Source organism: Bubalus bubalis, chromosome 2 (assembly GCF_019923935.1).
Source record: "Bubalus bubalis isolate 160015118507 breed Murrah chromosome 2, NDDB_SH_1, whole genome shotgun sequence".
Taxonomy (NCBI): domain Eukaryota; kingdom Metazoa; phylum Chordata; class Mammalia; order Artiodactyla; family Bovidae; genus Bubalus; species Bubalus bubalis.
In genome coordinates, this window is record NC_059158.1 from 2,261,283 (window position 1) to 2,288,290 (window position 27,008).

Below are 27,008 nucleotides of genomic sequence, written 5' to 3' on the forward strand. Positions count from 1 at the left end.
CCCTGCTGCCTCCTGATGTCTCATTGCCTGTGTTTCGTGTCTGACATATAAAGTGAGGAGCGCCGTTTATAACCTGCTGTCTCCCACTGATCTTCAGAGATGGGCTTGTCACAGAGCCCCAGCAGACGTTCCTGTCTCCCGCGCCCAACTCCCTCTCCTTGTCTTCCCGAAAGATAGGCTTCACGTTGTTACTGCACACCACATCCCCGGCACCTGTGCCTCTGAGAAGTGGGAATGCGGATGGTCTATTGTGAACTTAGCCCAGGGCACCCTCTCTACCCTCCGTCTCCCTCCTGCTCTTCATGATCCATTTCCTGGATTTGCAGGCTCTTGATTATATGAGAGAAAAGGTTTCCTACTCACTCCGCAGATTAGGTAAGGGAAGAACAGAGAGGTCAAGGAACCTGCCTGAGGAGTCAGAACTGTTAGCGGAGCCTGGGTCCCCATGCAGATGGCTGGCAGTGGGGCCATTGCTTGCAGCTGCTGCGGGAACCTCACGAGCCTGTGTGGAGGCTGAACTCCACATCTTAGCCAGAGACCTTAAAGGGTGTCTGCGACGTGCCAGGCAAGGCAACAACCAGGACACAGCACTGAACGGGGTGCACGCTCCCCCCCAGAAGGATTTACGAATGAAAATGAGATCTCACAGTTTTGAAGGTGAGGGCCTGCCTGGGGTGCCGACAGGTGAAGGTGAAGTGAGATGGGTGGCGGGTTGGTGTGTAGGTTCAGGACTCAGAACTGTAGGAAAGAAGGAAGCGCTGGTGGGGAAACAGGTCAGGATTGAGTTAAGGCACAAGCCCATTTCTGTGAAAATTGGTGGAAAGGCTGTTAAACCATTTGGCTAATGAGCCTAATTGTGTGGGATTCAAGTGTCTATTATAAGGGATCCTGAACAATTTTTTTTTTTAATTGCTGTTGTAAGGTTCCAGAACTTTCTTTGAAATTAACCTAAAAACTAAGCATACCCTGGCCCCTGCCTCTTAAGTACGATTTGAATCGTGTTCTTTTCCTAGTGATACCATGGAGGAAACAAGCGACAGCTGCCTCTTCAGCATTGATTGGAGTTGCCCTTTAATCTCCACTCCAACTTGCCACTTTACTGGGGAGATGATACGCAAAAACAATAGAGACTGCCTTTGTGGGAGGGGGATGGGGGTAGGAAGAAGGCTTCTATTTTTCCTCTAGGTGATGCTTGAAGTGTTAAATTCACCAGCCATCCACTAAAACCAAAGCCCACTGCTGCTTGAAATACCCAGACTCCGGTCCAGGCCGGCTGCACCAGGCTCCCCACTTTGTATAGCGTTTTCCAGGTGTGTTCCAAGAGCCACCTGCATCAAACTCACCTGGGACACTGTGTTCAGAGTGGAGCCCTGGGCCCCTCCCAAAGACCCCGTTTCCTCAGGGCTCCAAGAGAAACCAGGACCGTCTTGTTTGCCTGATGCTCCAGTGCAGAAAAGGATGTCGGTTACGCATGTGTGCAAAGTTGCTTCAGTCGGGTCAGACTGCGACCCTATGGACCGTAGCCCTCCAGGCTCCTCTGTCCTTGGAATTCTCCAGGCGAGAAGATTGACTGGAGTGGGTTGCCATTTCCTTCAAGGGATCTGCCCCACCCTTGGATCAAACATGGATCAAACCCGTGTTTTAGTCTCCTGCGTTGGCAGGCAGGTTCTTTACCTCTTGCACCACCCGGCTAATTACTGTTTTTTGCCTTGTTCGCCAGTTGATGAGTTAAGTTTCAGCTGTTTGAGTTTCAACTAACCCAGGGTTAAGACTCCAGCAATAAAGAGTCTTGGGGACAATTCAATGAATGAGACATTTGGGCTATTCTGTGATGAGTGACCTTTCCCCGTTCCCCTTCAACATCCTAAAGCTATCCAATCTGAGGGAAGAGGGTTGTTTGAAGCCTATATCTGTAGCTGGGCCTCAGAGAGAACTGACCTTGCTGTCAGGCCTGTGACCAAGGGCCTGGGGAAGGGTAAGTTTCTGAGGCTTCAAGGAAGGACCTAGAGGGTCTTGTATGCTAATTTAATAAAATAGCAACTTCCTTAGCTTTTAAAGGCAAAGCAAATGCCCAAAGATTAGGTCAAAGTGACAGACAAAGGAGATTTGTGGAGATGAGAAGGGTAAAGGGTACCAGTGAGGGGGAAAAAAATCACCGAGAAGGACAGATAGCACATGATGTCCCTTATATGGTGGAATCTAAAAAAATGCACATGAACTTCTTCACAAAACAGACAGACCTACAGACAGAAAACAAACGTAGGGTTACCAGTGGGAAAGAGGGAGGGATGTATGTGGAGTTTGGAATTAATAGGTAACACTGCTATATGTAAAACAGATGACCAACAAGGACCTACTGTATAGCACAGGGAAGCTGCATTCAATACTTTGTAGTAGTCTATAATAAAATCTGAAAACACACATATATAACTAAATCATTCTGCTGTACACCTGAAACAACACGAAATCAACTATAACAAAAAACTACTTATTTTATGACTATGATAGAATAAAAAAATACTCGTACCAGTGATAAGTCTGTTATACCATTTATTGATGATGGAATTACACTGGAAAATAATAAAGAACAACCTTGAGTAGAATGGTTTTCTGAGAGAAACATTCCTTAGAAACAGAACATGTAAGAGACTCAAGTATGTCAGCAGGGAAGCCCTTGGTTTAATGTGTAGCCGTCTCAGCTGGGGCTCTCACAAGCCCCACTCCACAGCACATTCGGGGATTCTGTGTGCGCGCGTGTGTGTGTACACGCACATGAGTGAGCGAGTGTGAGTGTGTGTGTACACGCACATGAGCGAGTGTGTGTGCGTGTGTGTGTGTACACACACATGAGAGACCGAATGAGTGAGTGTGTGTGTGTGCCTGTAAAACCTGTATCTCGGAATGAGGAACCATATTTTAGCCGGGCTTGGAATAGATTTGCTCAAGTTGAGGTGCAGGAAAGAAGAGAGTTATGTTATTTTTGGTCAGTGGGTGAGCACTTATCCTTAGCTGTTAATGAAGGTGATAAACAACAGTTCAGCTTCTGAATACAGAATGGTCTGTTCAGCACCACATCTTTTCGGTCAAGTTTCTTTTTGGTCCTTGGTGCCTGAATCTCTTCCCTGTGACTATCAGGAAAAGACAGAGGTATGGGTGAAATTGGTGTAGGAGACTTTGGTGGCAGACATCTGGCTGAGATCGTTTTAACCAGCAGCTGAGTCGTCTGGACAGGAGCGGGCTTGATGGTGAGTTCTTGGCATGGGTTTAAAATGGAGATTCTGGGATTCTTAAAGTCATCATGAACTACAGTGACCTGTTTGGGGTGGCTGAGGTTTTCAGAGCCGGCCTAGAACTCCGCTTGTACTTGCCAGCACTGTTCCAGTTCCACTTGGGAGCACCGTGTTCAGGCCTGTAAGAACCAGAACTGTTTTTAATTTTCTCATGACTTTTCTCTACACAAGCCATGTGAAGCCCCACAGGGTCAGGAGGTTTGGGCTGTCTCATTTTGGAGACAGCTTTGGAGGAAGGGGGTCGTTCGGCGGTGACCGGGGCACAGAAGGAGTTCTGGAGCCTGGGCCTTTCTCTCTGAATGGTCAGGTGCTGAAGTCTCTCCATGTCCAGCAAACGAGCCATCAGTGGCTCCAGTGAGCTGTCTGGCGTCTCCACTGTCATTTTCCAACTGTCAGACTTTGAGAGGGCTAATTTGTGCAAGTCCAAAGTACTGAAAGGAGGGGGAAGAAAATCAGGATATGGAAATACTTCATTCAGTTCCTCTGTGAAAGGTTCTTCAACATTTTCTACTGTTTCTGGCTTTAAGTGCAGGTCCATCTTTTTAAAGTAGCTGAGTAAAGTATCGTTTGCTTTTTCATTTTCTGATAAATCGCTTTCATCTGTTAAATTTTCCTCCACACTGCTATTTCCATACTTCAGATTCCAGTTTGGAGCAGTTAAAAGTTCTCCACTGTTGTTTTCTAGAGTTGAGCATAAATTAATATGAGGCTCATTCCGGTCCTTGAAAGAGTCTCCATCAGCATCCGGACGGCAGAGACCTGGCGGTGCCTGCAGCGCAGGCTGGGAGCCAGCTCGCTGGTCCACGGACGCACCTGTCAGTGCGCTCACACCGAACAGCCTCATGGCATTATTGGTCACATTACCGCCAGTTTCCATTGGAGATATTTTGAAATCCCTTAAAAAATGATTTATATAATGAATGGTTGGTTGCCTAGAATTAAAATGCTATTAAAATAATAAGAAAGCTTTATCAAAGACTAATGTTTAGCCCCCAATGGCATGTATATCTATCTGTAACAGAACATGTTAATTTTCAAATACGCTCTAACTATATACAAGATGCTGCACTCAATATGCCAGCAAATTTGGAAAACTCAGCAGTGGCCACAGGACTGGAAAAGGTCAGTTTTCATTCCAATCCCAAAGAAAGGCAATGCCAAAGAATGCTCAAACTACCACACAATTGCACTCATCTCACACGCTAGTAAAGTAATGCTCAAAATTCTCCAAGCCAGGTTTCAGCAATATGTGAACCGTGAACTTCCTGATGTTCAAGCTGGTTTTAGAAAAGGCACAGGAACCAGAGAACAAATTGCCAACATCTGCTGGATCATAGAAAAAGCAAGAGAGTTCCAGAAAAACATCTATTTCTGCTTTATTGACTATGCCAAAGCCTTTGACTGTGTGGATCACAATAAACTGTGGACAATTCTGAAAGAGATGGGAATACCAGACCATCTGATCTGCCTTTTGAGAAATTTGTACGCAGGTCAGGAAGCAACAGTTAGAACTGGACATGGAACAACAGACTGGTTCCAAATAGGAAAAGGAGTTCGTCAAGGCTGTATATTGTCAGCCTGTTTATTTAACTTATATGCAGAGTACATCATGAGAAATGCTGGACTGGAAGAAACACAAGCTGGAATCAAGATTGCAGGAAGAAATATCAATAACCTCAGATATGCAGATGACACCACCCTTATGGCAGAAAGTGAAGAGGAACTAAAAAGCCTCTTGATGAAAGTGAAAATGAAGAGTGAAAAAGTTGGCTTAAAGCTCAACATTCAGAAAATGAGGATCATGGCATCCAGTCCCACCACTTCATGGGAAAAAGATGGGGAAACAGTGCAAACAGTGTCAGACTTTATTTTTCTGGGCTCCAAAATCACTGCAGATGGTGACTGCAGCCATGAAATTAAAAGACGCTTCCTCCTTGGAAGGAAAGTTATGACCAACCTAGGTAGCATATTCAAAAGCAGAGACATTACTTTGCCAACAAAGGTTCGTCTAGTCAACGCTATGGTTTTTCACATCCATACATATGGTCATGTATGGATGTGCGAGTTGGACTGTGAAGAAAGCTGAGTGCCGAAGAATTGATGCTTTTGAACTGTGGTGTTGGAGAAGACTTTTGAGAGTCCCTTGGACTGCAAGAAGATCCAACCAGTCCATCCTGAAGGAGATCAGCCCTGGGATTTCTTTGGAAGGAATGATGCTAAAGCTGAAACTCCAGTCCTTTGGTCACCTCATGTGAAGAGTTGATTCATTGGAAAAGACCTTGATGCTGGGAGGGATTGGGGGCAGGAGGAGAAGGGGACGACAGAGGATGAGATGGCTGGATGGCATCACTGACTCGATAGATGTTAAGTCTCAGTGAATTCCAGGAGTTGGTGATGGACAGGGAGGCCTGGCGTGCTGCGATTCATGGGGTCGCAAAGAGTCGGACACGACTGAGCGACTGATCTGATCTGATCTGATACACGACTATCTATGTTTTTAAAAGTATAGATTAAAATAATAACTGGGCAGTCCTTTGTACATGCATAGGTGACTAGACCATTCTACCTAGAAATGGCTGACTGACTCCGAATGACCAGGAGGCTACGCGTGGCTGATTGTAGCTACTCACCTATGAATATACGGCACGTGTAACTATAATGTCTGAGAAGGAGGCTCTCCACCTCAAACTGAAATTACACTGAAATGTTTATTGACCCAGAATTAGACAAAAGGAAACTCAAAGAGTGTAGTCAGGTTACTTAAGAAAGGCTTCTACTTGGGCCACTGTGGTTTTTAAAAATTAGTCCAACCAAAAAAGGAAGCAAAACAATGTCTAGCTATAAACAAAAATTATCCCAGATATAGTCTATAGCAATTTCCATCTGATGGTACACTTTCATTTTAGGGGTAATACTTCTAGGTATTATATTCAAATGAAAACTGCAAAAAGAGCCAGGCCATAGAATACTGACTTTACAGTTAGTATGTTTTAAACACTTACTAGAAATACTGCCATGGAAAGATTTGATGCATTAACTGACATATATACAGTTCCATAATCTTCTTGCTTCTTTTAAAGCCAACTTACACTAAAGTCAACAAAGTAGTCTTGAGGGGTTTACAAAAATACAGAAAATGGTAAAAATCTATTCATTTAGCTAAGCATTAGGTTTAATGACTTGCCTCTGAAAAATCACAGGAAAATCACCTTAAATCTATACTTGATAACAGACAATCCATGTAGCAAAAAAAAAAAAGAGAGCATGGAATCTCAATATGGAAGACTGTGGCTGGACCCGTTTGCCACCAGCGAACAAAGTGGAAATTATCCACCCTGGAGGTGGTCTGAGAGGCGAGACAATTATACCAACGCACTCTGCAAACCAAACACTCACGTAAGCTGTCATGGCTTTTACTCTCTTTGTTGACATTGAGAAGAAACATCTCATTAGCAAAATGTTTCCCTGCCCCCAAGCTTCCAACTCTGCACCATCACCAGGCCTCGCCAGCACCAGCCGTGAACACCCATCAACTCTGTGTAGTCCTCCCAACAGCCCACGAGATCGGCTGTTTCATTTTCTCCCTTGGACGGATCAGGGATCCCAGGGCCAGGCAGGCTGAGGTCACACATCCCGGAAGCAGAGGAGCTGGGGTTAAGCCGGGGCGGAGGGTTCCGCGCGCGTGGCCCCAGCCACTGCCCTCTCCTGACTCCATCCGCATCCTCTTGCTTCACCTGACCTCATCCTGCGAGCTCCTGCCCGTAAAAGCAGCCTTCCCCCACCCCCCATCAGCACCATCAGCCCGGACACCAATCACTACAACCGCCTTCACGCCTCCGATCTGCCCTCAGCTTCAGCACGAGGAGGGCCGCGCCCCGAGCGCACAGAGAACCCTCCGCGGAGGGCACAGCGGATGCCGGGGAAACGCCCGACGGTCAGAACCGGGGAGCAGAGAGCAGCCCAACTCAGCAACCTCCGCAGACGACACATGACGGACAGTGACCAACGGCGGCGCTCAGTCCACGGAAACGTCCCCATCACTTTGACCTGCGATGTGGAGACGCCTTCCAGCTGGGTCTCACGCACACGGAAGAACCAAAAAGGAAGAATTCGGACCCCAGAGAGGGTCTGAAGTGAGGAAGGGGGTCTGCGAGCGCGAGCCGAGCTCTCACATCCCGGCTCAACCTTCCAATGCTGGTCTCCTGCCCCCTGTCCTCACCTATGAAACAGACACAATGCCAGCAGACCTCCCAAACGGGACTGTCGTGCGGCCTCAGAGCGAACACAGGGACGAGATGAAAACCATCGCTGGCACGTGAATTACTCCTTTCCCGTCAGGGCTCCTTTTCCTTTGGACGAGACGTCCAGCCCCTGCGCGTCGAGGCCTACTCACGGCTTCCCCACGCGCTCGGCCACTCCCTTTCTCAGGGCTTCCCCAGGATTTGCACACAGTCCTTTTTGCTTCTGGTTGTTTTTTAGCCTCCTATTTCAACTGAGGAGCTAATTCATCTGTAGCTATCTTTATCTCACTGAGTTAGGGGTTGACAGTCATAAACAGTCGCTCACCTGAGCTCCGTGGTGCTTGCTTCGCTCAGAGGGTAACTCCACAGCTGGAATAGCCCTTGTTTACTATTCTAAGAGAGAAAAACCACGGACGTTTTAGTAATGGCATGCCTTTTTAAAAATAATAAGGTATTTTCAGAGTGTGATTGATAGAACCCCACCTGTGTTCTCTGGGGCACGAACTCTGAGAAAGTGAGCTCCAGCAGCAGCTGCTCTGCTGGAATTTCCAGGTGGTTCTATAAAGGGGCAGAAGACATTTAAACACCGAGCATCTCTACTCCCGACTCTTGTTCTAAGAATGTACAGTTCCTGTTCTAACCAAGCAATATATGCTAGAATCTGACAGTTCACCCTCTTATACATATTGGTGTGTACTGACCTCAGTAGGAATAGTATAATCAATTTATAAAGATCAACTAAACAATGTTAACTAGTAAGACTTGACTATCATTAAAATTCTTTATTTGATTAACAGCTCATGGTTCCATAGTGTAGTGATTAGCACATCCGCTTTACGTGCAGAAGGTCCTGGGTTTGATCCCCAGTGGAACCAGCTGAGAAGACCTGTATCTTTGGACTTCCCTGGTGGCTCAGATGGTAAAGCATAATGCGGGAGGCCTGGGTTCGATCCCTGGGTTGGGAAGATCCCCTGGAGAAGGAAATGGCAATCCACTCCAGTACTATTGCCTGGAAAATCCCATAGGCTACAGTCCATGGGGTCACAAAGAGTCGGACAAGACTGAGTGACTTCACTTTCACTGTATTTTATTAACTGTTTTACATTTTGATCAATAAAAGCAAATGAAAGACTAACTCTTTCACTACTTCAAAATACAACCGTTTCAACTGCCTTAATTCATCTTAAGAGCTGAGACCACCTCCCTTTTGGCAGTGACTAGAACATATTATATTTATTACAATGTTAATTTCCATTTATAATATTGTTATATTGAAAAAAGCGATATAATAAGATATTCACTTAATGACCTATTTGGAGCTTTGTAAAACAGTAAGGGAGAGCACCGACTTGACTTGTTTGAAGAACTCCACAGAAATAAAATTTAAAGTTTAACTTAGAGGAAAGAAACTTTCTTTAAGGAACATACAGTGTCATGTTAATGTGCTGTGAATTATTTAAAACCAAATATTTATCCTTACCTTGTTAATTTTGCCTGAAAGAATGTGTACAGAAAAAAAATGACAATTAATAATTACATAAAACTGGTGATACTCAAAACAAGCCCCCTTTAACATGAGTGGTTGTTCCTGTTACAAATAGGGATGTAAGTTTCCGTGTATTTATAAATATAAGCAGACACATCAGGGATCTCTTACCACCTGTGGCGCTGTCCCTCCCAGGTGGGGGGCTTTTATTTTCAGGAGCAGGCACTTCTGCATCCAAATTCCAGTGAGACAAGTTCTAAAACAATATTTGTTTCAGGATAAACTTAATGTAAGAAAATGTTACAAGCCCAAGTACATGATTTTATAGGTCCTTTGGGTAAAATATGACAAAAGGCACCAAGTTCTATGACCCCTCACCTCCACCCCATATGGACACTCAGCATTTCTGAGGAGCGGGAAACGTTCACCTTAAACTATTATCAGCTGGATAAGACCTCAGGAAATGGAAAGGCTTTTACAAGAATTGATGGCTTCATTTCAAAACTGATTTTAAAAATATGATAAAGTGTCCAGTTCAGTGTGTCCTGGGCACACGAGGGCTCATCCACTAGTTTTTATGTATCTGAGTACCGGATCTGAGAGTCTATGAAAGTCTTTCCATCAACAGAACAAAATTCTCTGACCCTCACATACTCAACACTGACTAGCCCACATCTCATTCCAGACTCCAGATGTTGAGAAACATGCAGGAAATTTTTTTTTTTTTTTAAGGCAAGACATGAATAAGGAAAGGTACACTATCTCCTGAGGACCCACATTCCAGACACTGCTGAGTGCTGCGGGGAAAGCATGGGTGTGTGCAGGAGAGGGTTGCAGTAATTCATCCTGGAAAAGAGAAAGTGAAGAGGTGGACAGTTTACTTTTAAAAAAACTAATATTTGAGGGCTTCCCTGATGGCTCAGTGGTGAAGAATCTGCCCGCTAATGCAGGAGACATGGGTTCAATCCCTGATACTGGAAGATCCCACACGGAGCAGCTAAGCCCACGCAGCTCAACTGCTGAACCTGTGCTCCGGAGCCTGTAAACTGGAAGCACTGCAGCTGTGCGTCCAGAGCCCGGCTCTGCGACGGGGGCCACAGCCCTGCAGGAGAGCCGCGCCACTCGCCCCAACTAGACAAAGCCTGCAGGCAGCGACAGAGACCGAGGACAGCCAAACCAAGTAAATAAATAAAATTTTTAAAAGTAATATTTGAGGGATGAACTCAGCAGCTTTGTTACCTCAAATGAGAAAACCCTTTGTAAACTAAACTTTAAGCAACATTCACACCAATGAAATGTTAGGTAGTATTAGGTCATCCTCACTGCACTAAGGAGAAAGAGGGACAAACCAGCTTAAATACAGGAAGAGAATTTAACTGATCCACAAGGAAGTTACCTCCTGGCAGGAAGGAGAGCTGGCCTTTGGAAGGTGGGCCTTGGTTTATCTTTTCCTAGAGGCTTTTATTTACAAAAAAAAAAGTTAATAAAATTCTTTGTTCTTTGAGAGAACATGCTTTGGATCTAGTCTCTTCATGAGAATCACCAGGGGTGCTCTTTAAAAATAACAGTTGAGGGCTTCCCTGGTGGTCTAGTGGTTAAGAATCTGCCTGCCAAGGCAGGGGGCACCAGTTTGGTCCTCAGCTGGGGAAGGTTCCACAGGCTGTGGAGCAACTAAGCCAGAGTGCTACAGCTGAGCCCGAACCGTAGAGCCCGCAAGCTGCAACTCCCACAACTAGGCCCGGGGCTCCGCAAGCAGAGAAGCCACCGCAGTGAGACGCCCGCACACCGCAACCAGAGCAAGCCCCGCAGCCAGAGCAAGCCCGCGTCCAGCAAGGAAGACCCAGCACGGCCGGAAAAAAACAAAACAAAACAAAAAAAACCTGTAAATACATGCAATTAAAAAAACCAAAAAAGTTGAAAAACACAGATGCTGACTAAGCAGGATGAGGCCAGACACTTGTATTTTTAGAGCCTCCTGACAGATCTCAGGCTTCTGTCTGCTCTGTAATCCTGGTTCTCTAAGGTGCAAAACAACCTGTGAGAGGAACAGCCCTACAGTAACACAATAAAGGGCAGCGGACGAAAACTGCACCGCCGAGATCACAACATGAGAGGAAGCAAAGTCACCCGCCGAGATCACAGCATAAGAGGAAGCGAAGTCACCCACTGAGATCACAGCATAAGAGGAAGTGAAGTCACCAGGTAAGGAAGGCTGTCGCCCACGCCACGTGGGCCATCGCCCACGACATCTGCCACATTGTAAACTCCCTACAGGGGGGAACTGGGCCCTCCTACTTGATATCCACCTGCCTTGCCAATATTTTTCACAGAAAACGTATAAGGATATTAAACAAGTGAGCACGGTCGATGAATCAAGGTGGCGTGTTTCATGAAATCCCATTGCAATCAGAAATGTTTGGAGATTTGCAGAGAAGCTGGTTAATTTGTCCTTTGTTAAAGGACATAAAAATGTTCAGGGCAGTCTACTCAGTACTCTGTAATAAGATAAACGGGAAAAGAAGTTGAAAAAAGCGTGGATATATGTATGACTGAACCTCCCTGAGCTGTGCACCTCAAACTAAGACAACATTGCCGACCACCTAAACTCCAATATAAAATTTAAAAACTTTTTAAAGAGAACTTTTCCGTCTGGTCTTGCAAACGCACCGAGAGGCGGAGTGCAAACTGCTCCCAGAGAGCAGCAGGGCCCGCGGGGGCACCTTGCAGAGGCGCTGACCGCAGCGGGTGGGTGGGGAGGGGATGCTGTGCCCCCGCGCGGTCCGCTGCACCTACCTCCCAGGGGACGGCCGCGCCCGGGCCGGGGCCGCTGCTCTCACCGGTTTTTCTGCCCATCTTGCTCCTCGGTTTCCTGGGAATCCTGCACAGGTGTGGGACAGCACACGGAGGCTGAGGCCCGCGGTTGAGGCAGAGAGAGCGTCCAGAGGTTAAGAAAACGCTTTAGAAGAGGAGAAACTGGCCTGAGGGCAGGCCGACTCACAAGAGGGGGTTAACTGGGAACCCAGGCCAGCCAGCCAAAGGGAGGGGGACCACAGAAAAGAGAAAATGGGAAGACCTACGTGACAGAAGACGGAAACGAAGGTCTGAAGCGAGAAGGGAGCCACTATCAGATCGGAAGATTAAAACACAAACTAGACATCTGGTGAATCGTCTGGAATTAAGACACAGGGTCGTGCAGTCTGCTTTTCAGCATTTAAGCCAGGGGCCCCGTTGGAAAGCAGGATCCACCTTCCGCACGGGCAGGGCAGATCCCCCGCGCCCCCACCCCGTCAAGGGCCTCAGATCAGCCGAAAGGCCTGTTTCCCACCCCAAACGACCCTGGCCCCGGGCCACCGCCGCTCGAGGCAGAGCCTGCGGGCGCAGCAAGCGTCACGACTTTGCCAAGGCAGATTAAGGCGCGAGTTCGGACCCGCTGCAAAAACGCAGACAGACGGCAGCTACCGCGGAGAGCAGGGCGCTCGCCGGGCGGCTCCGGGAGGGACGCCGCTCGGGGACGCTCGGTGCCCGGGGAGCCGCCAGGCGGGGGCGACGGGGCGGACCGGGGGAGGCGCGCCGGGGCAGGGGGGCCCGGCCTCCTAACGGGGGCGGGAGGGGAGAGAAGAGGGGGTGTCCGGCCGGCCCGGCCGCCTCTTACCGCTCGGCGCCGGTGGCCCCCGGCTCGTCCCCGGCCGCGTCTCCGCGCGCGCTGCCGCCCGGGCGCCCCAGCCGCTCCGCGCGCCCGGCCTCCGGCTCGGCGGGCCTGCGAGGAGGACAGAGCGCAGCGCCCCGTTGCCCGCCGACCTCCGTCCGCCCCGACCTTAACCGCGGCCCCGCCCCTGACCTTGACCCTGACCCCGGCCCCGCTCCGACCTCACCTTCGCGCCGGACCGCGCCCCCTGACCCCTGCCCCCGACCTTGACCCCGGCCCCGCCCCGGCCTCCCGCCGGACCCTGCAGCTGGTCCAGGATCCATCCTTGACCTTCAGCCCGGCCCCGCCCCCTGACCGCAGACCAGCAGCGTGACCGCGCCCCCAACCCAGGACCCCGACACTGCGTCCCACCCCGCCCGCGACTCTGCCCCGCCCCGCCAGCCGGCTCCCTCCTTCGAGACCCGATTTGGGTTTGTAGTAGGATTTGCTTTCAATTCGTTCCTCACCTGTTGCATCAGAGTTACTCATTTAAATTTGTCACTCGCTACCTTTTAAACACCTTGAAGATGAGACCTGGCCTTTCTCTGACTGGCAGAGTGCCTGGCATAACAGACAGTCCGTACGTGTTTGGGTTAAATTACCCCCAAAATGACATTTTTCTGTATGGTGTGGTTACTATGTTCGGGCCTCCTGCCAAACATTTCATAGAGATTAACCAGCGTAATACTCAACAGCCCAGCGAGGGCGGTACTTCTAGTGATTCTTGTTTTATAAATGAGTAACCTGGCCTTAAATATTACATTTCCCAACTTACAATTTCTTGAAAAATAGTGACTTGGGTACATGTGGGCGTCCACATATTCCTAGCTAACACTGACCAATGTGTATAAGTGGGAAAGGGTTTTCTGTTCTCTGGCTGGAAGACAGAAATGATGTGTGTATGTGGACACGTGTGTGCGTTTCACATGTGTGCGCATGTCACGTGTGTAGCTTATGCAGCCCCCATTCTTGTTTTCTGTTTCTGCTTTTCCTTTAGCTTCAGAACTTGACCTGGTTCCTAATCCCCTCAGGTCCTTCTGGGCTGTGGCACCCAGGAATAAGCACGTCCTCTAAGATCCTCTCTTTTTTTCCTTGATGGATCATATTCTGAAAAACTCTCCTATTCTCTCTGTTTGATGATTCTTCCTGTCTCTGGAGACTTTTTGAAGGCTTTGCATCAGCATCAAAACCTTCCTCCCTTCCTCCAAGTTGATAAGGTTTTTAGCATCACATGTTCAGCACGGCAGTGACCGCACAGGCCCCGCAGGGTGTCTGGGAGAGCGAGGGGCGGAAGGGCCAAGCCGTGGATGTGGAGGATGTGGGGCAGCAGCCGGGGAGCCCGAGCAGAGCCTGGCTGCAGGCTGGTCTGCCCCCAGTCCAGCCCTGAGAGTCAAGGCGGGGGTTGGACGTGGCTGTTTTCCAGAGCAGTTCAGGTCCTGGGCCAGCCTTCTCGACCAGCCCCAGGCCTCTGCGGGATTCGGTTCTGCTGGTAGCCTTACTTCCAACCCGTTCCTCCCTATTAACCCATGAAGCAGGGTCAGGTTGCCTCTGTCTCTTGGCACTGGACAAGCTCTTCCATCAGTCAGGACGGAGCTGGTCTGGGCGGGCAGAAGGGGAGCTCCTCAGGCCAGTAACCCTGTGGGCCAGGGGCCTTCTCCCCACCTTGGGTTCTCTTGTTGTGGGAATGTGACACGGACCCTTGACAACTATTTTGGACAGCGCTCTGACATACATTCATTCTCATTGTCCAGGCTTATGGACAAGGTCAGGAACAACAGTGCTTAGCTTCTCGTTCTCCTGAAGGGAACAGTTCTCTGCATCCACCTCCCTCTGTTGACACCCTCCATGGCTCCCACACTCCCTTCCTGCTCCCTTGATTCTCCCAGGTATTGCTAAGCTCGGGGCGGGTCGTGTTCTGCTGAAGGATCTTGTGCAGTGTAACTATGGACTTGCTTTCAGAAAGTCAGGGCCATCTTTTCTAATTACTAATATGCATTTCTTTGGCCGCACTGCATGGCATGTGGGATTTTAGGTCCCTGACCAGGGACTGAACCCATACCCCTGGGAGCGGAAGCCTGGCGCCCTAACCACTGGACCACCAGAGAAGTCCCAATAACATGCATTTTTGCTCTCCAGTAAGACTCTATAACAGTGGGAAAGACTCCAATTCAATTATGGGCAGCTTGCCTTTAGTGTATCCAGGTAACTCGTTTTCCCCTACCCCACCCCCGCCTACCTCTCCATTTTCCACCTTCTGCTTTGTCTTTCAGTCAGGGCCAATTATATTTATCTCCAATTTAGGACTCCATTTCTGTGAGATTTACCTTAAATAGCCTAACTTCCTTGTATTTGTATAATTCTGCTCTAAGAAATATTCATGGAGTTACTTTTAGTTAGAAGTTGTGTTTTTGTTTTAAAAATTAAGCTTTAACACTTTCCTTCCTTATTTGGGAGGCCCCAGTTTTGTTGTAAGAAATCTTGTTTAAATCTGTTCCTGGAAGGTGTGTGATAGACACATGCATGAATATCTTTCCAAATGTAAGAATAGCACAGACTTCAGTACATTCCACACCTGCCTCTGTTGCAGCTCACACTTTTCATCCAGTTCTCAATCATATTTCCACCTTGATTTCGATTTTTCTGCAAGATTTGATTTCTGCTGCTTGAGTTGCTTTATATGTCTCCCTATCCTCCAGATGCCTGTTCTCTGTAGCTGGGTTTTCTTAGCTTTATATCCCCCACTCACTTTGGATTTTGGTTTGGGGTTGGGGATCAGAACTTACTCTCTGGGTGGCACTGGCAGTGAAGAACCTGCCTGCCGGTGCAGGGGACCTAAGAGATACGGCTTCAATCTCTGGGTCGGGAAGATCCCCCGGAGGAGGAGATGGCAGCCCACTCCAGTATTCTTGCCTGGAGAAACCCATGGATGGAGGAGTCTGGCGGGCTACAGTCCATGGGGTCGCAAACAGTCGGACACACTCAGCGACTTAGCACAGCACTTACACTCTGCTGGCAGGAAAGCTGTGGCGTGGATCCTCCTTCTGGGAGCTGGGGCCTTCCCACCTCAGCTGCTTGGAGCGGAACACTCTCTTCAGCACGCTCTCCTTCAGGAACCTGGAGATGATCCTCTCTCTCTGGACGTTACTGAACACCTTGCCCTCGGGAAGCCAGCTGAGCTTGTCACACCCGCCGTGGAAGAGGGGGAGCGGGAGGAGCTCGGGAGACACGGCAGTCTTCTGTGGGAACAACGACAAAGAAAGGGATTGCCGGTTACCTGGAAGTCAAGAATGGGAGACCAGCCTACCCAAAAGACCAGCGCCCAGTCCTGCAGCAGCTCTGCTGTGGGAGCAATTGTGCTGATAACACGTGCCCCCTGCCGGGGGCTGCCAGCCCTTCAGGGCAACTCAGGGCATCACAGTGACTGGAGGAGCAAGGGCAGGCCGAGGGGAGGTCTTCCTGATCCTTTCTTGGGAGAAGATAATACTCGACCCCAGGTTCGGTTTTGAGAGGTAAATGTACCAGTCACTGAAGAGCAGAATTGTAAGTAAGAAGGGTTCAGAACAAGGCTCACAGGGGAGGGGTTTGTGTCCTCAACATCAGCACTGCAGGTTGAGAGCGGTTTGGCCACAGTGAAGGTCACACAGCTACTATACTGAAGGTCACAGCTGGGCTTGGCACCCCGCCTGCCCCGCGAAGACTGTTCACGCGCCCCTCAACAGCGTTCTTGCCACCGCACCATCATCAGAACAAAGGGACCGAATCTGGCTTCTTGAAGAAGACGTACCTGTGGCAGAAAACATTTATTCCTCCAAGAATTTATTTAAAAATAAAAGGTAATCATCGTGGCCTCCTGATTTCAGCCAAGGTCAGTAAATTTGCTGGAAAGATTCCAACAGTTGTTATTTAGAGCAAAGAGTAAGAATATATGGATCAACTCGCAGACTTCGAGAGCCAGCTAATGGTTGCGGGGTGGGGGGCGGTGTGGTGGGGGAATAGATGGGGGGAAGGGATAGTTAGGGAGTCTGAGATCGACATGCACACACCACTACATTTAAAATGGACGGACTTCCCTCAGGGTCTGCTGGGAGCCAGCACGGGAGGCCCCACCCATGACAAGGTCATGTGGGAGAGTTCTGGTGGGCAAGGCGAGCCAGAACTCTAGGGGTGCCCCTCTGGGCCTGGCTGAGCGTCTACCCCAAAACCAGAGTCTGTCTGTTTTACTGCTTCCTGACTTTCACCAACTCCTCTGACAGTCACGGGGGGGTTATCCCCGACACCTTTTCTCTGAAGGAAATCAACTTAGAGCTCTAGCTAATTAGCCTCCTGGGCATAATAGGAGTGTTTCAATCCAAACCCCTCGGATGGCTCTCTAACTTGCCTGACAGGTTTACCCGGACTCCTACAGCTACACATACGATTGTTTACAGCCTCCCAACCTCGAGAGGCACAGGAAGCTTAAGATATTCAAATAGTATAGAGCCTCTCCGGGAGTTAGAAATTGTCAGAATAGAACTAGTAGAGGATTTCATTGTTGAGCCAATGCTTGCTGCCAAGTTTCCACATCCCCTGTATGGTATCCTTGGAAGTGTATTAATTAATATAGTTGGTATGTAGAAAAAATAAGTAGTGGCCTTGGTGTTAACAACTTTAGACCCTTAAGGTAATAAATTCTTTACTTTGTTATAAACCACTGCACCTCTGCCCTATAGGAATGCAACTTTATCTAACACCTTCAGAGGATGGCGCCAAACTTTAAAATAATTACTCTTAGAGAAAATAAGTCTTATGGTTGACAAACCTTTATCAGAGTCCTAAAATGTTAACAGGCCTTCTGGCCAGAAGATGATGTAAATCACCTAAACCATTTGTATACGATAAGTTTGCAGAAAAGAAAGCCTGGTCTCAATAAGGATCAAAGACTGCTGACTTTGCATGATTTCGCACCCCCTATTATCCTCTATGTGCAACTTAGGGTATATAAGCTCCCTTTGAAAATAAAGCTACGGGCCTTGCTCAACAGGCTTGGTCTCCCCGTGTCGTTCTTTCTCGTCTCCTTTTCTTTCCTTTTGTCTCTACTCTTTCTTCAGGCCAAAGTAATTGGACGTGGGAGTACATTGATTTCCCACATAAACCTATTATAATTAGGCCTCTGATTCTCTCCACTGACGCTATCCCTTTAATCGCCGACGCGGTCCTCCTGAGGGAATCCCTGGATCCTACTGAGGCTGGACCCCGGGAGGGGTCCAGGGGTTAAGAATCTACCTTGCTGTGCAGGGGATGTGGGCTCAATCCCTGGTCGGGGAACTAAGATCCCACATGCCACAGGGCCACAAAGCCCACGTGCCAGCGCTACTGAGCCTGAGTGCCGCAACCAAACCCAACACAGCCAGAAATAGACACTGTCTTAAATAAAGTGGGTAACCAGCAAGGACCTACTGCACGGCCCGCGGAGCTCTGCTGCACGTGGTGCGGCAGGCTGGATGGGGGTGGGGTTTGGGGGAGAACAGATAACTGTGTGCAGGGCTGAGTCCCTTTGCTGTCCACCTGAAACTATCACAATATTATTTGTTAATCAGCTATACCCGAATACTAAATAAAACGTTAAAAAGAATATATGGGTCAAATAAAGAACAGGCTTGTGGTTGCCAAGGGAGAGGGGAGTAAGGGAGGAATGGACTGGAGCTCAGGGTTAGCAGATGTGAGCTGCCATATATAGACGGGGAACAAAGTCCTCCTGTAAAGCGGAGGGGGCTATATTCAACATCCCGTGAAAACCATAATGGAATGTAAAGCGGAGGGGACTATATTCAACATCCCGTGAAAAACCATAATGGAAAAGAACATGAAAAAGAATGTGTGTATATGTATAACTGAGTCACTGTACAGCAGAAATTAGCACATTATAAATCAACTATACTTCGATAAAAATATAAAAAGAACATATAGGTCAATTTATGTGAACTGGAAAAAAATCAAATTTTAATAGATCCCTTCCTTGGCCTTTGAATGGCTTAAAACACGGTTTGTTCTTCCCTATTTATGTGAAAGAGGATTTAGAGTAACCCAGTCACATCTGCTTGGAAGAGAGAAATTTCTGGCTTCCAGAATATTCTACCCTCCCCCTCCACCAACTCCTTTCTCTCTCCAAAAGCACCCATGAAATCCTGAGACTCACACCCAATTCCAGGGGTTCTGGTTAGTTCTATACCTATTCAAAGTGTATTTGTATTTAAAGTGCATCTTTCTGTTTACTTTTTAAAGTTGTATTTTTTAAATTTGCAAGTTGAAAATTCAGAAGTGGAATTTTGTGTCTCCTGTGCTGGGGACCATGATACCATTATGATTTTCTTATAGTCCTGGCCAAGGGTTTTGAAGTTTGATAAAAAGCTGGCACTCAGGGACTCCCCCTCGCAGTCCAGCGGTTAAAACGCTGCTTCAATGCAGGAGGCACGGTTCTATACCTGTTTGGGGAACAAAGATCCCCCATGCTGCGCAGCGCCACCAAAAAATGGGAAAAAAAAACAAACAAACAAAAACTCACAAACATTCCTAGCTTTCACCACGTGAAGTTGAAGTGGAGTTGCTGAGTCGTGTCCAACTCTTTTCGATTCCATGGACTGTAACCTACCAGGCTCCTCCATCCATGGGATTTTCCAGGCAAGAGTACTGGAGTGGGCTGCCATTTCCTTCTCCAGGGGATCCTCCTGACCCGGGGATTGAATCCAGGTCTCCCGCGTTGTGGGCAGATGCTTTACCCTCCAAGCCACGTGGGAGCCCAGTTTCTCCATGGCTTTCCGTTTCTGACCATTTGGCAATGTCGTTGTCCAGCCAGTTCACGGAATAGACCGACTATGGCGAGCCTGGCTCAGCTGGAGCCTGGCCAGGACTACCTATAATAGATTTCATTATTTGCATTTATGCCCAATTTCTGGGAGTAGTTCTTGGCAACTTCTGTCTTTCTTGGGGGTTGTGCTGTCAGGTGTGGTGGTTTGAGATTATTTAGTATGTCTGCTTTTGTTATTTTATTTCTTTATTTATTTTTATTGAAGTGTAGGTAATTTGCAATGTTGTATTAGTTTTAAAGGGCTTCCCAGATGGCCCTGGTGGCAAAGAACCTGCAGAAGACGTAAGAGATGTGGGTTCCATCCCTGGGTTGGGAAGATCCCCTGGAAGAGGGCAAGGCCACCCACTCCAGTATTCTCGCCTGGAGGATCCCACGGGCAGAGCAGCATACGTGTACATCAAAGTGATTCGGTTATACACACGTCACACATACACACGCACACATATGCATTCTTTTCTGAGATTCTTTTCTGTTGAGAGGTCATTGCAAGCCACCGAGTGCGGTCCTCTGTGCTGCCCAGTAGGCTCTTGTTGTTTGCCTGATTGATCCTCCGTCTGCTTTTGGTCCACGATGGAGAATGGCTTCTCTAGTAAAGCTGGAGCTGAGCATCTTTTGTGTGCTTCCTTTTGTCTCCTCGTGTTAGTCTGAGTAAGAAAATAAGCAGCAGCTGAGCTTCTTACCTGGGTTAATCTGGACATGTCCTCAGCCGTGGACCACGACGCTCTTTCCCTGGTTCTGCTTGGAGACCTCGCTGCTGGAGCCACACTCCCCAGGGCCGAGTTGGTCTGCAGATCCTTAATTAGATTCACACAAGGTGCTCGCCTTCCACTGGGGGCCGGATGGGAACATACCACTGATGTGCGCACACCGGGTCCCCCTCCTGTAGGAAAGCACCTTGCCTTCCTTAGTTATCGTCCGTGTCTGGACAGGAAACGGGTTTCTGCCTAAAATCCCTGTCAGACTCAGGATATTTGTGAAAGGCGAACTTCCTCTGGGTGGGAGGTGCGAGGCGTGCGCTCAGGGTTCCAGGCTGAGCTCTGGGCCATTGTGACCCTCAGAACGCTCAGCAGCCAGAGGGCAGAAAAGAGGGCCCATGGTGCCTTCCTGGAGATGACGGAGAGCCTGGAGCGAGCCTCTCCAGGGCCTCCCCGCCTCCGCTCTCCTTCCACTCTTCTCCGTAACTCAGAGGGTCATCATGGGGACAGCTAGCAACAGCCAAGTGGAGCTGAAACTCCCACTCCTCGAGAAGCCTAAGACCCCGAAAAACTACAGCCACCCTGAGGTTCTCCGTCACACCTTTGAGACTCTGTCCAACCTTCACAAGCTGCTTCCCAATCATCTGATGGAGCTGCTCCACTCCTGCAAGAGTGAGGAGGACAAGAAAAAATGTATGTGGGCAGAGGGTGGGCGCCAGCTCTTTAGGAAGCCTGCCCTTTATCGTGGTACCCACGCCTCTTCTGCAGTCATGCGTGCATGTGTGCTAAGTCGCTTCAGTCGAGTCCGACTCTTTGCGACCCCATGGACCGTAGCCTGCCAGGCTGCCCTGTCCGTGGGATTCTCCAGCAAGAATGCTGGAGTGGGTTGCCGTGCCCTCCTGCAGGGGTCCTCCTGACCCAGGGATGGAACCATCTACTGCATTGCAGGCGGGTTCTCTACCACTAATGCCACCCGGGAAGCCCCTCTGCAGTCACGAGTGCTAAGCTAGTCCTGCAGAGCAGGTGTGGTTCACGCCTGAGGCCTCGACCACGTCCGTCCTTTGTGCTGTGGGGCCGCGTGCTCAGAGCTCACACGCGGTTCACCTACACACTGGCCTTCCCAGCGCCACCTCCTGCTCCTTTTGTTTAAGTTAGTCTTTTATGAATCCGTGGAAAGACGGGAAGGGGCCTAAGTGACAAATACCAGTGAATGTACAAGTTCAGTCCTAGATCTGGTTTTAAGCTTAGTGGGATAACTTCCCAGTTCAAGGCCGGGCTTTGAAGTTCATTCCTCGGCTCTGTTTCCTACCCCTCCTCCTTTCTTTTTCCAGGCTTGCACCACCCTGGAGGAACACTGTTTTCCCCCAGGCCTTACAGGCTTTGCAAGGTGGAGTGGCTGCCCCTCCTGGATCCGTCAGGGAGGGTGATAACTGGACTGATTTGCAGAGTTGGGTGGAGTCTGCCTCCCGTGCTGTTCGAGCTCAGGTGAAGGGCAGAGGTAGAGGGTAGCCACTGGCCCCCAGGGCTTAGAGGGTGAAGTGGCAGCTGCCCCACCGATGAGGGCACAAGTCCTGGGCAGCAAGGCGGGCACTGGCTGCTGACTTTAGAACACAGGTGGGCACTGGCTGCTGCTTTAGAGCACAGCGGCTGATGTGGCGATTTGTCTTCTGGTGGTGGTGGCTTAGTTGCTAAGTCGTGTCTGACTCTTGCGACCCCATGGACAGAAGCCTGCCAGGCTCCTCTGTCCGTGGGATTTTCCAGGCAACAGTATTGGAGTGAGTTGCCATTTCCTTCTCCAGGGGATCTTCCCAACCCAGCAATTGAACCTGGGTCTCCTGCATTTTGTCTTCTGATTAATCCCTAATCCCTGAACCTACAGTATTGTGAATCAATCCCAAGATCCAGGTTATATTAAAGATTACATAATAATCAAGAAAAGTGTACGCGCCTCAGGATAGACAGTTTGCACTGGCAATTCACAAGATGAAATGCAAACCGCCAACAGGCATGAGAGGCGTTCACACACTCTGGTAATCAGGAAGTAACAGAAAACCAAGGAGGGGGTTTTCCCTGTGATCGAGTGGCTAAGACTCCAAGCTCCCAGTGCGGGCGGCCTGGGTTCAGCCCTTGGTCGGGGAACTCGATCCCACATGCCACAGCTGAGAGTCTGCAGGCTGCAGTTAAAGATTCCGCTTCAGCGACAGAGATGCAAGCTCTTCCTTGCTGCAACTGAGACTCAGTGCAGCCAAAGAAAGAAAGAAATATATTTAAAAAGATAAATCGAGGAGATATTTTTAAGCCATCAGAGAGGTCAAATTTTGTAAGATCAATAATGATAAACACGTGGGGAAATTAATACCCTCACAACTAACTGATGGTATGTTCATTGCTTCAGGCTTTGATGGTATGTTCATTTGCTTCAGAAGGTAATCTGAAAGTCTTTGTCAAAGTTTAAAATGTATGTTGCTGGCTTACTGAATGAGTTGAACTCAGTAAAGAGTAAGCAGAGTGTCCCGGGACTGCCAGGATATAGACCCACAGACTGGGGGGTTAAAGCAACAAATGTATGGTCTCATGGCCTGGAGGCTAGAAGTCCAGAGCCCGAGTGTCAGCAGGCTCTGAAGCGGCCGGGAGAGGATTCTTTCTTGCCTCTTCCTGGTTTCTTGAGTTTGCTGGGAATCCTTGGTGTTCCTTGATTTACAGACACATCACTCGACTCGCTGCCTCCGTTGTCACAGGTGCGTCTGCACATGTGACATCCATCTTCTCCGTGTGCGCGTCTGTCTTCCTACAAGGAGCACCATATTGGGTTAAGAATCTGCTCTGCTCCAGAACAGGGCTTCCCAGGCGGTGCTAGCAGTAAAGAACCTGCCTTCCAATGCAGGGGACGCAAGAGACTCGGGTTCAACCCCCAGGGTAGGAAATGGCAACCCACTCCAGGATTCTCGCCTGGAGAATCCCCATGGACAGAGGAGCCTGGTGGGCTACAGTCCATGGGGTCGAACAGAGCCGTACACGACTGAGTGACTTAGCGCACACACTGCCCCAGTATGACCTCATCTTAACTACATCTGCAGGGTATTTCCAAGTGAGGCCACATCCGGGGATACTGGGGCTTCGGAGACGCTACAGTCCCCAGCACCACAGCACCTCTGCCTAAAGAAATCCTCACGTGCCTAAAAGAATGCTTAGCTTTTTCTTATATAGATAAGTTTGTTGTTCATAGTTGGGTATCTGGCGCCACTGGATGCTTTTCAGACCGTGTGGGCTTATGACAAAACTGAGACAACAGAAAAATTCGCATGTTAAAATCCTGTTCGATATGCATGTCCTTCAACTTAGCGTCCTAGAGAAATACTGGCCCGCCCTGCACACAGATGCAGGAACAAAGGTGTGTGCTGAAACACTGTTTATAAAGGTGAAAAGTTCTAAAAAGCCTATTATCATTCAACCACAGAATGGTTAAACAGACACCTTCATACTGCGAAATACTGTTAAAAAAAAAGTCGATATTAAAACATCTACAAAACACACTGCAGAGTTTTAATAACAACGATTCCATTTTTGCCAAAAGAAGAGTGTAAATTCAGAGATGGGAATATGTACATGAATGTTTAGAAAAGGGTTCTAGATGGAGACACAGCAAATTCGGGACGGTGGCAGGATAGCGACGAGGGGAAGGAAGAGGTTCCTTTGACTGTTGTTGACTTTGAACTTCTCCAGCAAAGATGGGTTTATTCGGTATCCACGGAGAAGTGCAAATCAGCAAACCACAAGGAAGTCACCACAGGGCAAGGACAGGAGAACGCTTTCACGGAAGGTAAAGGAAGCTGGGAGGGCAACCAAAGGAGTAAACAAACCGGCTGAGCCCCGCGGGAGAGGAGGGAGGGGCGGGTCTTTCTTCTTCCGGTTTGGGCTCCGCTGTGGACACCGGGCTGAGAGCGCCCCCTGCTGGTCTCCTGGCTCTGAGGTTTCTGTTCATTAATTTTCTGCGCTGTGTACACTGCTTCCCTGGAGAAGGCGATGCAGCCCACTCCAGCACTCTTGCCTGGAAACTCCCATGGACGGAGGAGCCCGGTAGGCTGCAGTCCATGGCGTCGCAGAGAGTCGGACACGACTGAAGTGACTTGGCAGCAGCAGCAGCAGCATACTGCTTCCCTGGTGGCTCAGACAGTGAAGAATCTGCCTGCGACTCGGAAGACCTGGGTTCCATCCCTGGGTTAGGAAGATCCCCTGGACAATGGAAAGGCTACCCACTCCAGTATTCTGGCCTGGAGAATCCCATGGATAGAGGAGCCTGCCGGGCTACAGTCCATGCGGTTGCAAAGAGTCGACACGACTGAGCAACTTTCACTCACTATACTTAAGTTGTTTAATTTTATTTTAATGGAAGTCTTTCCATGCGTCTTTAATTTTTGTAATTAAAATTCAGTTTTAAAATTGAAAATGCAGTGAGCGTTTATGTGAGGTTTAGGTTTTGATTTCTCAATGGTATTCCAGTTACATGTTGATTTATGGAGTTTAGGGATCCAGAGGAGTTTGTTCCTCTAGCCTTCCAGTGTAGACACAGATAGGTATGGACGCACCTTTAGCAGCTGGTAGCGTTCCTGCCATGAAGGCTGCGGTCCACTGAATTATCAATGTATTTGAAATCCTGACAACCAAGCAAACCCTGCACTCATGCTGTTGGGCGGGGGGGAGCCTGAGGGAGGCTGGGCGGCCCAGCTGCGTGGTCACGGGGCTAAGGACCCGCCGCAAGAACCCTGGCCTTCACCCGGGAGCCCCGTACTCAGGCCTGCTCTTGAGTCACTTGGTGTGATTTTCTGGCCTCTAAGGATGAAGCTGATCACTGTCATTATACCATTTAGTTCACTTAGTCTGCATGAGGCAATGTTCCTGGGGGTCTCTACCAATTACCCTGCCCGGGAAGGACCTTCAGGGATCTAGCCGGTGGAGTAACGGGGGCTGGATGAGCTCTGATCTAATTCCGAGTCCGATGCAGGGCCGCCCTGAATCTCCTGAGGCTCAGCTCCTCTTGCTGCAGCAGCTGCGTGACAGCTTCTTCTTGATGCACCTAAATGGGTTACAGAGATGCTCGGAGCACGGCCTGCAAACTGGCTTTTGCTTCTCAAAGTGTTACCAGTTGGCAAAGAGATAAAAAGCCTGCCCTACAAGATAACTCAGCTATGTCAGTAAATAACGTGCATTTTAACTGACTTCCCTTCTCCCTCCCTCTTTTTTTTGGTGGGGGGGTAGAGATGGTTTTGATGAAGGAAGGAAGTGGCGTCCTGGAACACGTTCTGACACAAGTTCTGTCTCACTGCCGACGGGTGATTTATGGGCCATCCGTGTGAAGCAGCACGTGTGATGTCAGGGCAGTGTGTGGTTACTATCACTGAAGCACTTGCCCTTTGAGAATCACAGACAGATCACACCAGCGACCCTCAGTGCCTGCCCTGTGCATTCCTTCATTCTCTGCTTGCTGGGCGTCTCTCAGGCGTCCAGGACCAGGCTAAGGTCTAAATGCTGCTCACAGGTATTTTTGGAATGAAGAAATGGCAGAGCTAAAGAAAGAAAGAAAGAAAGTCACTCAGTCATGTCCGACTCTTTGCGACCCCATGGAGTGTAGCCTACCAGGCTCTTCCATCCATGGGATTTTCCAGGCAAGAATACTGGAGTGGGTTGCCATTTCCTTCTCCAGGGGATCTTCCCGACCCAGGGATTAATGGCACAAATAGCCATTCTCAAACCAATGCCATGTGACTCTTCCCAAGCAGAAATGGGAAGAAACACCAAGTTACTCTAATGCTCGCTGCACCAGGGCTTCCCTGGGGGCTCACATGGTGAAGAGTCTGCCGGTTGGAGAAGGAAATGGCAACCCACTCCAGTACTCTTGCCTGAAGAAGCCCTTGGACAGAGGAGCCTGGTGGGCTACAGTCCACTGGGTCGCAGAGTCGGACACGACTGAGCGACTGACACACAAAATGGAGGAGATACTTGCTGGCGCAAGGGTACACTTATCTGTTCTCCCATCTCCTGCAGGAAGCAGGATGGGGCAGACAGCACCTGGCAGGCAGGACGGGTCTCCACCCCGCCCCCCACCCCTTCTGGAAGTCTTAGGGCCTCAGTGCCTGCAACAGTTGGCCTCGGGCAAATAAAAGACAAAGTTGTTGCCTGTAGTGCAGGAAACCTGGGTTCAATCCCTGGACTGAGGAGATCCCCTGGAGAAGGGAATGGCAACCCACTCCAGTATTCCTGCCTGGAGAATTCCACGGATGGAGGAGCCTGGCGGGCTACAAGCCAGGGGGGTTGCAGAGTTGGAGACGACTGAGCGACTAACACTAATTTATTCTATTACTAGGTGAGAATTCTGAATTCTCTGGCTTAGAAAGGATCTTGGAAAGACATCAGTTTCCAAGAGAGATTAATCTGACCCCCAAACCAAGCAGTATGCCCCTGTGGAGAAGGAGGCAAAACAACAACGCCAACCAAGGATGGAAGAAATGCTGCTTGTGGAGTAAAAACACGAAGGACCCTCCGACGTCAACTATCGTTGTCAGGTAGGGGGCCAGCTTTGTCCCGGGCGGGCCTGTTTAGCGATGTTACAGGCGATGTTACCGCGAACCCGATGCCTTAGCGAAAAAATGACTTGAAGTTGTCTCTGGTGTATGTGGTTCAGTGTGAAAACAAGCTCTGCTCTGCATAAAACACACGAGCCGCCTTTTCACCCCCCTGCCGCACCCAGGGTCTGTAGGCATGCTCAGAGG

General features: G+C 49.1%; 1 protein-coding gene and 1 non-coding gene across 2 annotated transcripts; one reads left to right on the forward strand and one right to left on the reverse strand.

The window, feature by feature from the left end:
* Positions 1–2,537: 2,537 nt before the first annotated feature.
* Positions 2,538–12,901, reverse strand: FAM217A (family with sequence similarity 217 member A). The gene is given in 8 exon segments (XM_025265097.2): positions 2,538–3,324; positions 3,327–4,186; positions 7,857–7,924; positions 8,015–8,089; positions 9,012–9,025; positions 9,189–9,273; positions 11,811–11,895; positions 12,670–12,901. Coding segments are annotated over 7 exon segments (1,512 nt in total). The 5' UTR covers positions 11,871–11,895; positions 12,670–12,901; the 3' UTR covers positions 2,538–2,974.
* TRNAV-UAC lies at positions 8,334–8,406 on the forward strand. The gene has a single exon. It is a non-coding gene; the product is annotated as a tRNA-Val (tRNA).
* Positions 12,902–27,008: the final 14,107 nt, after the last annotated feature.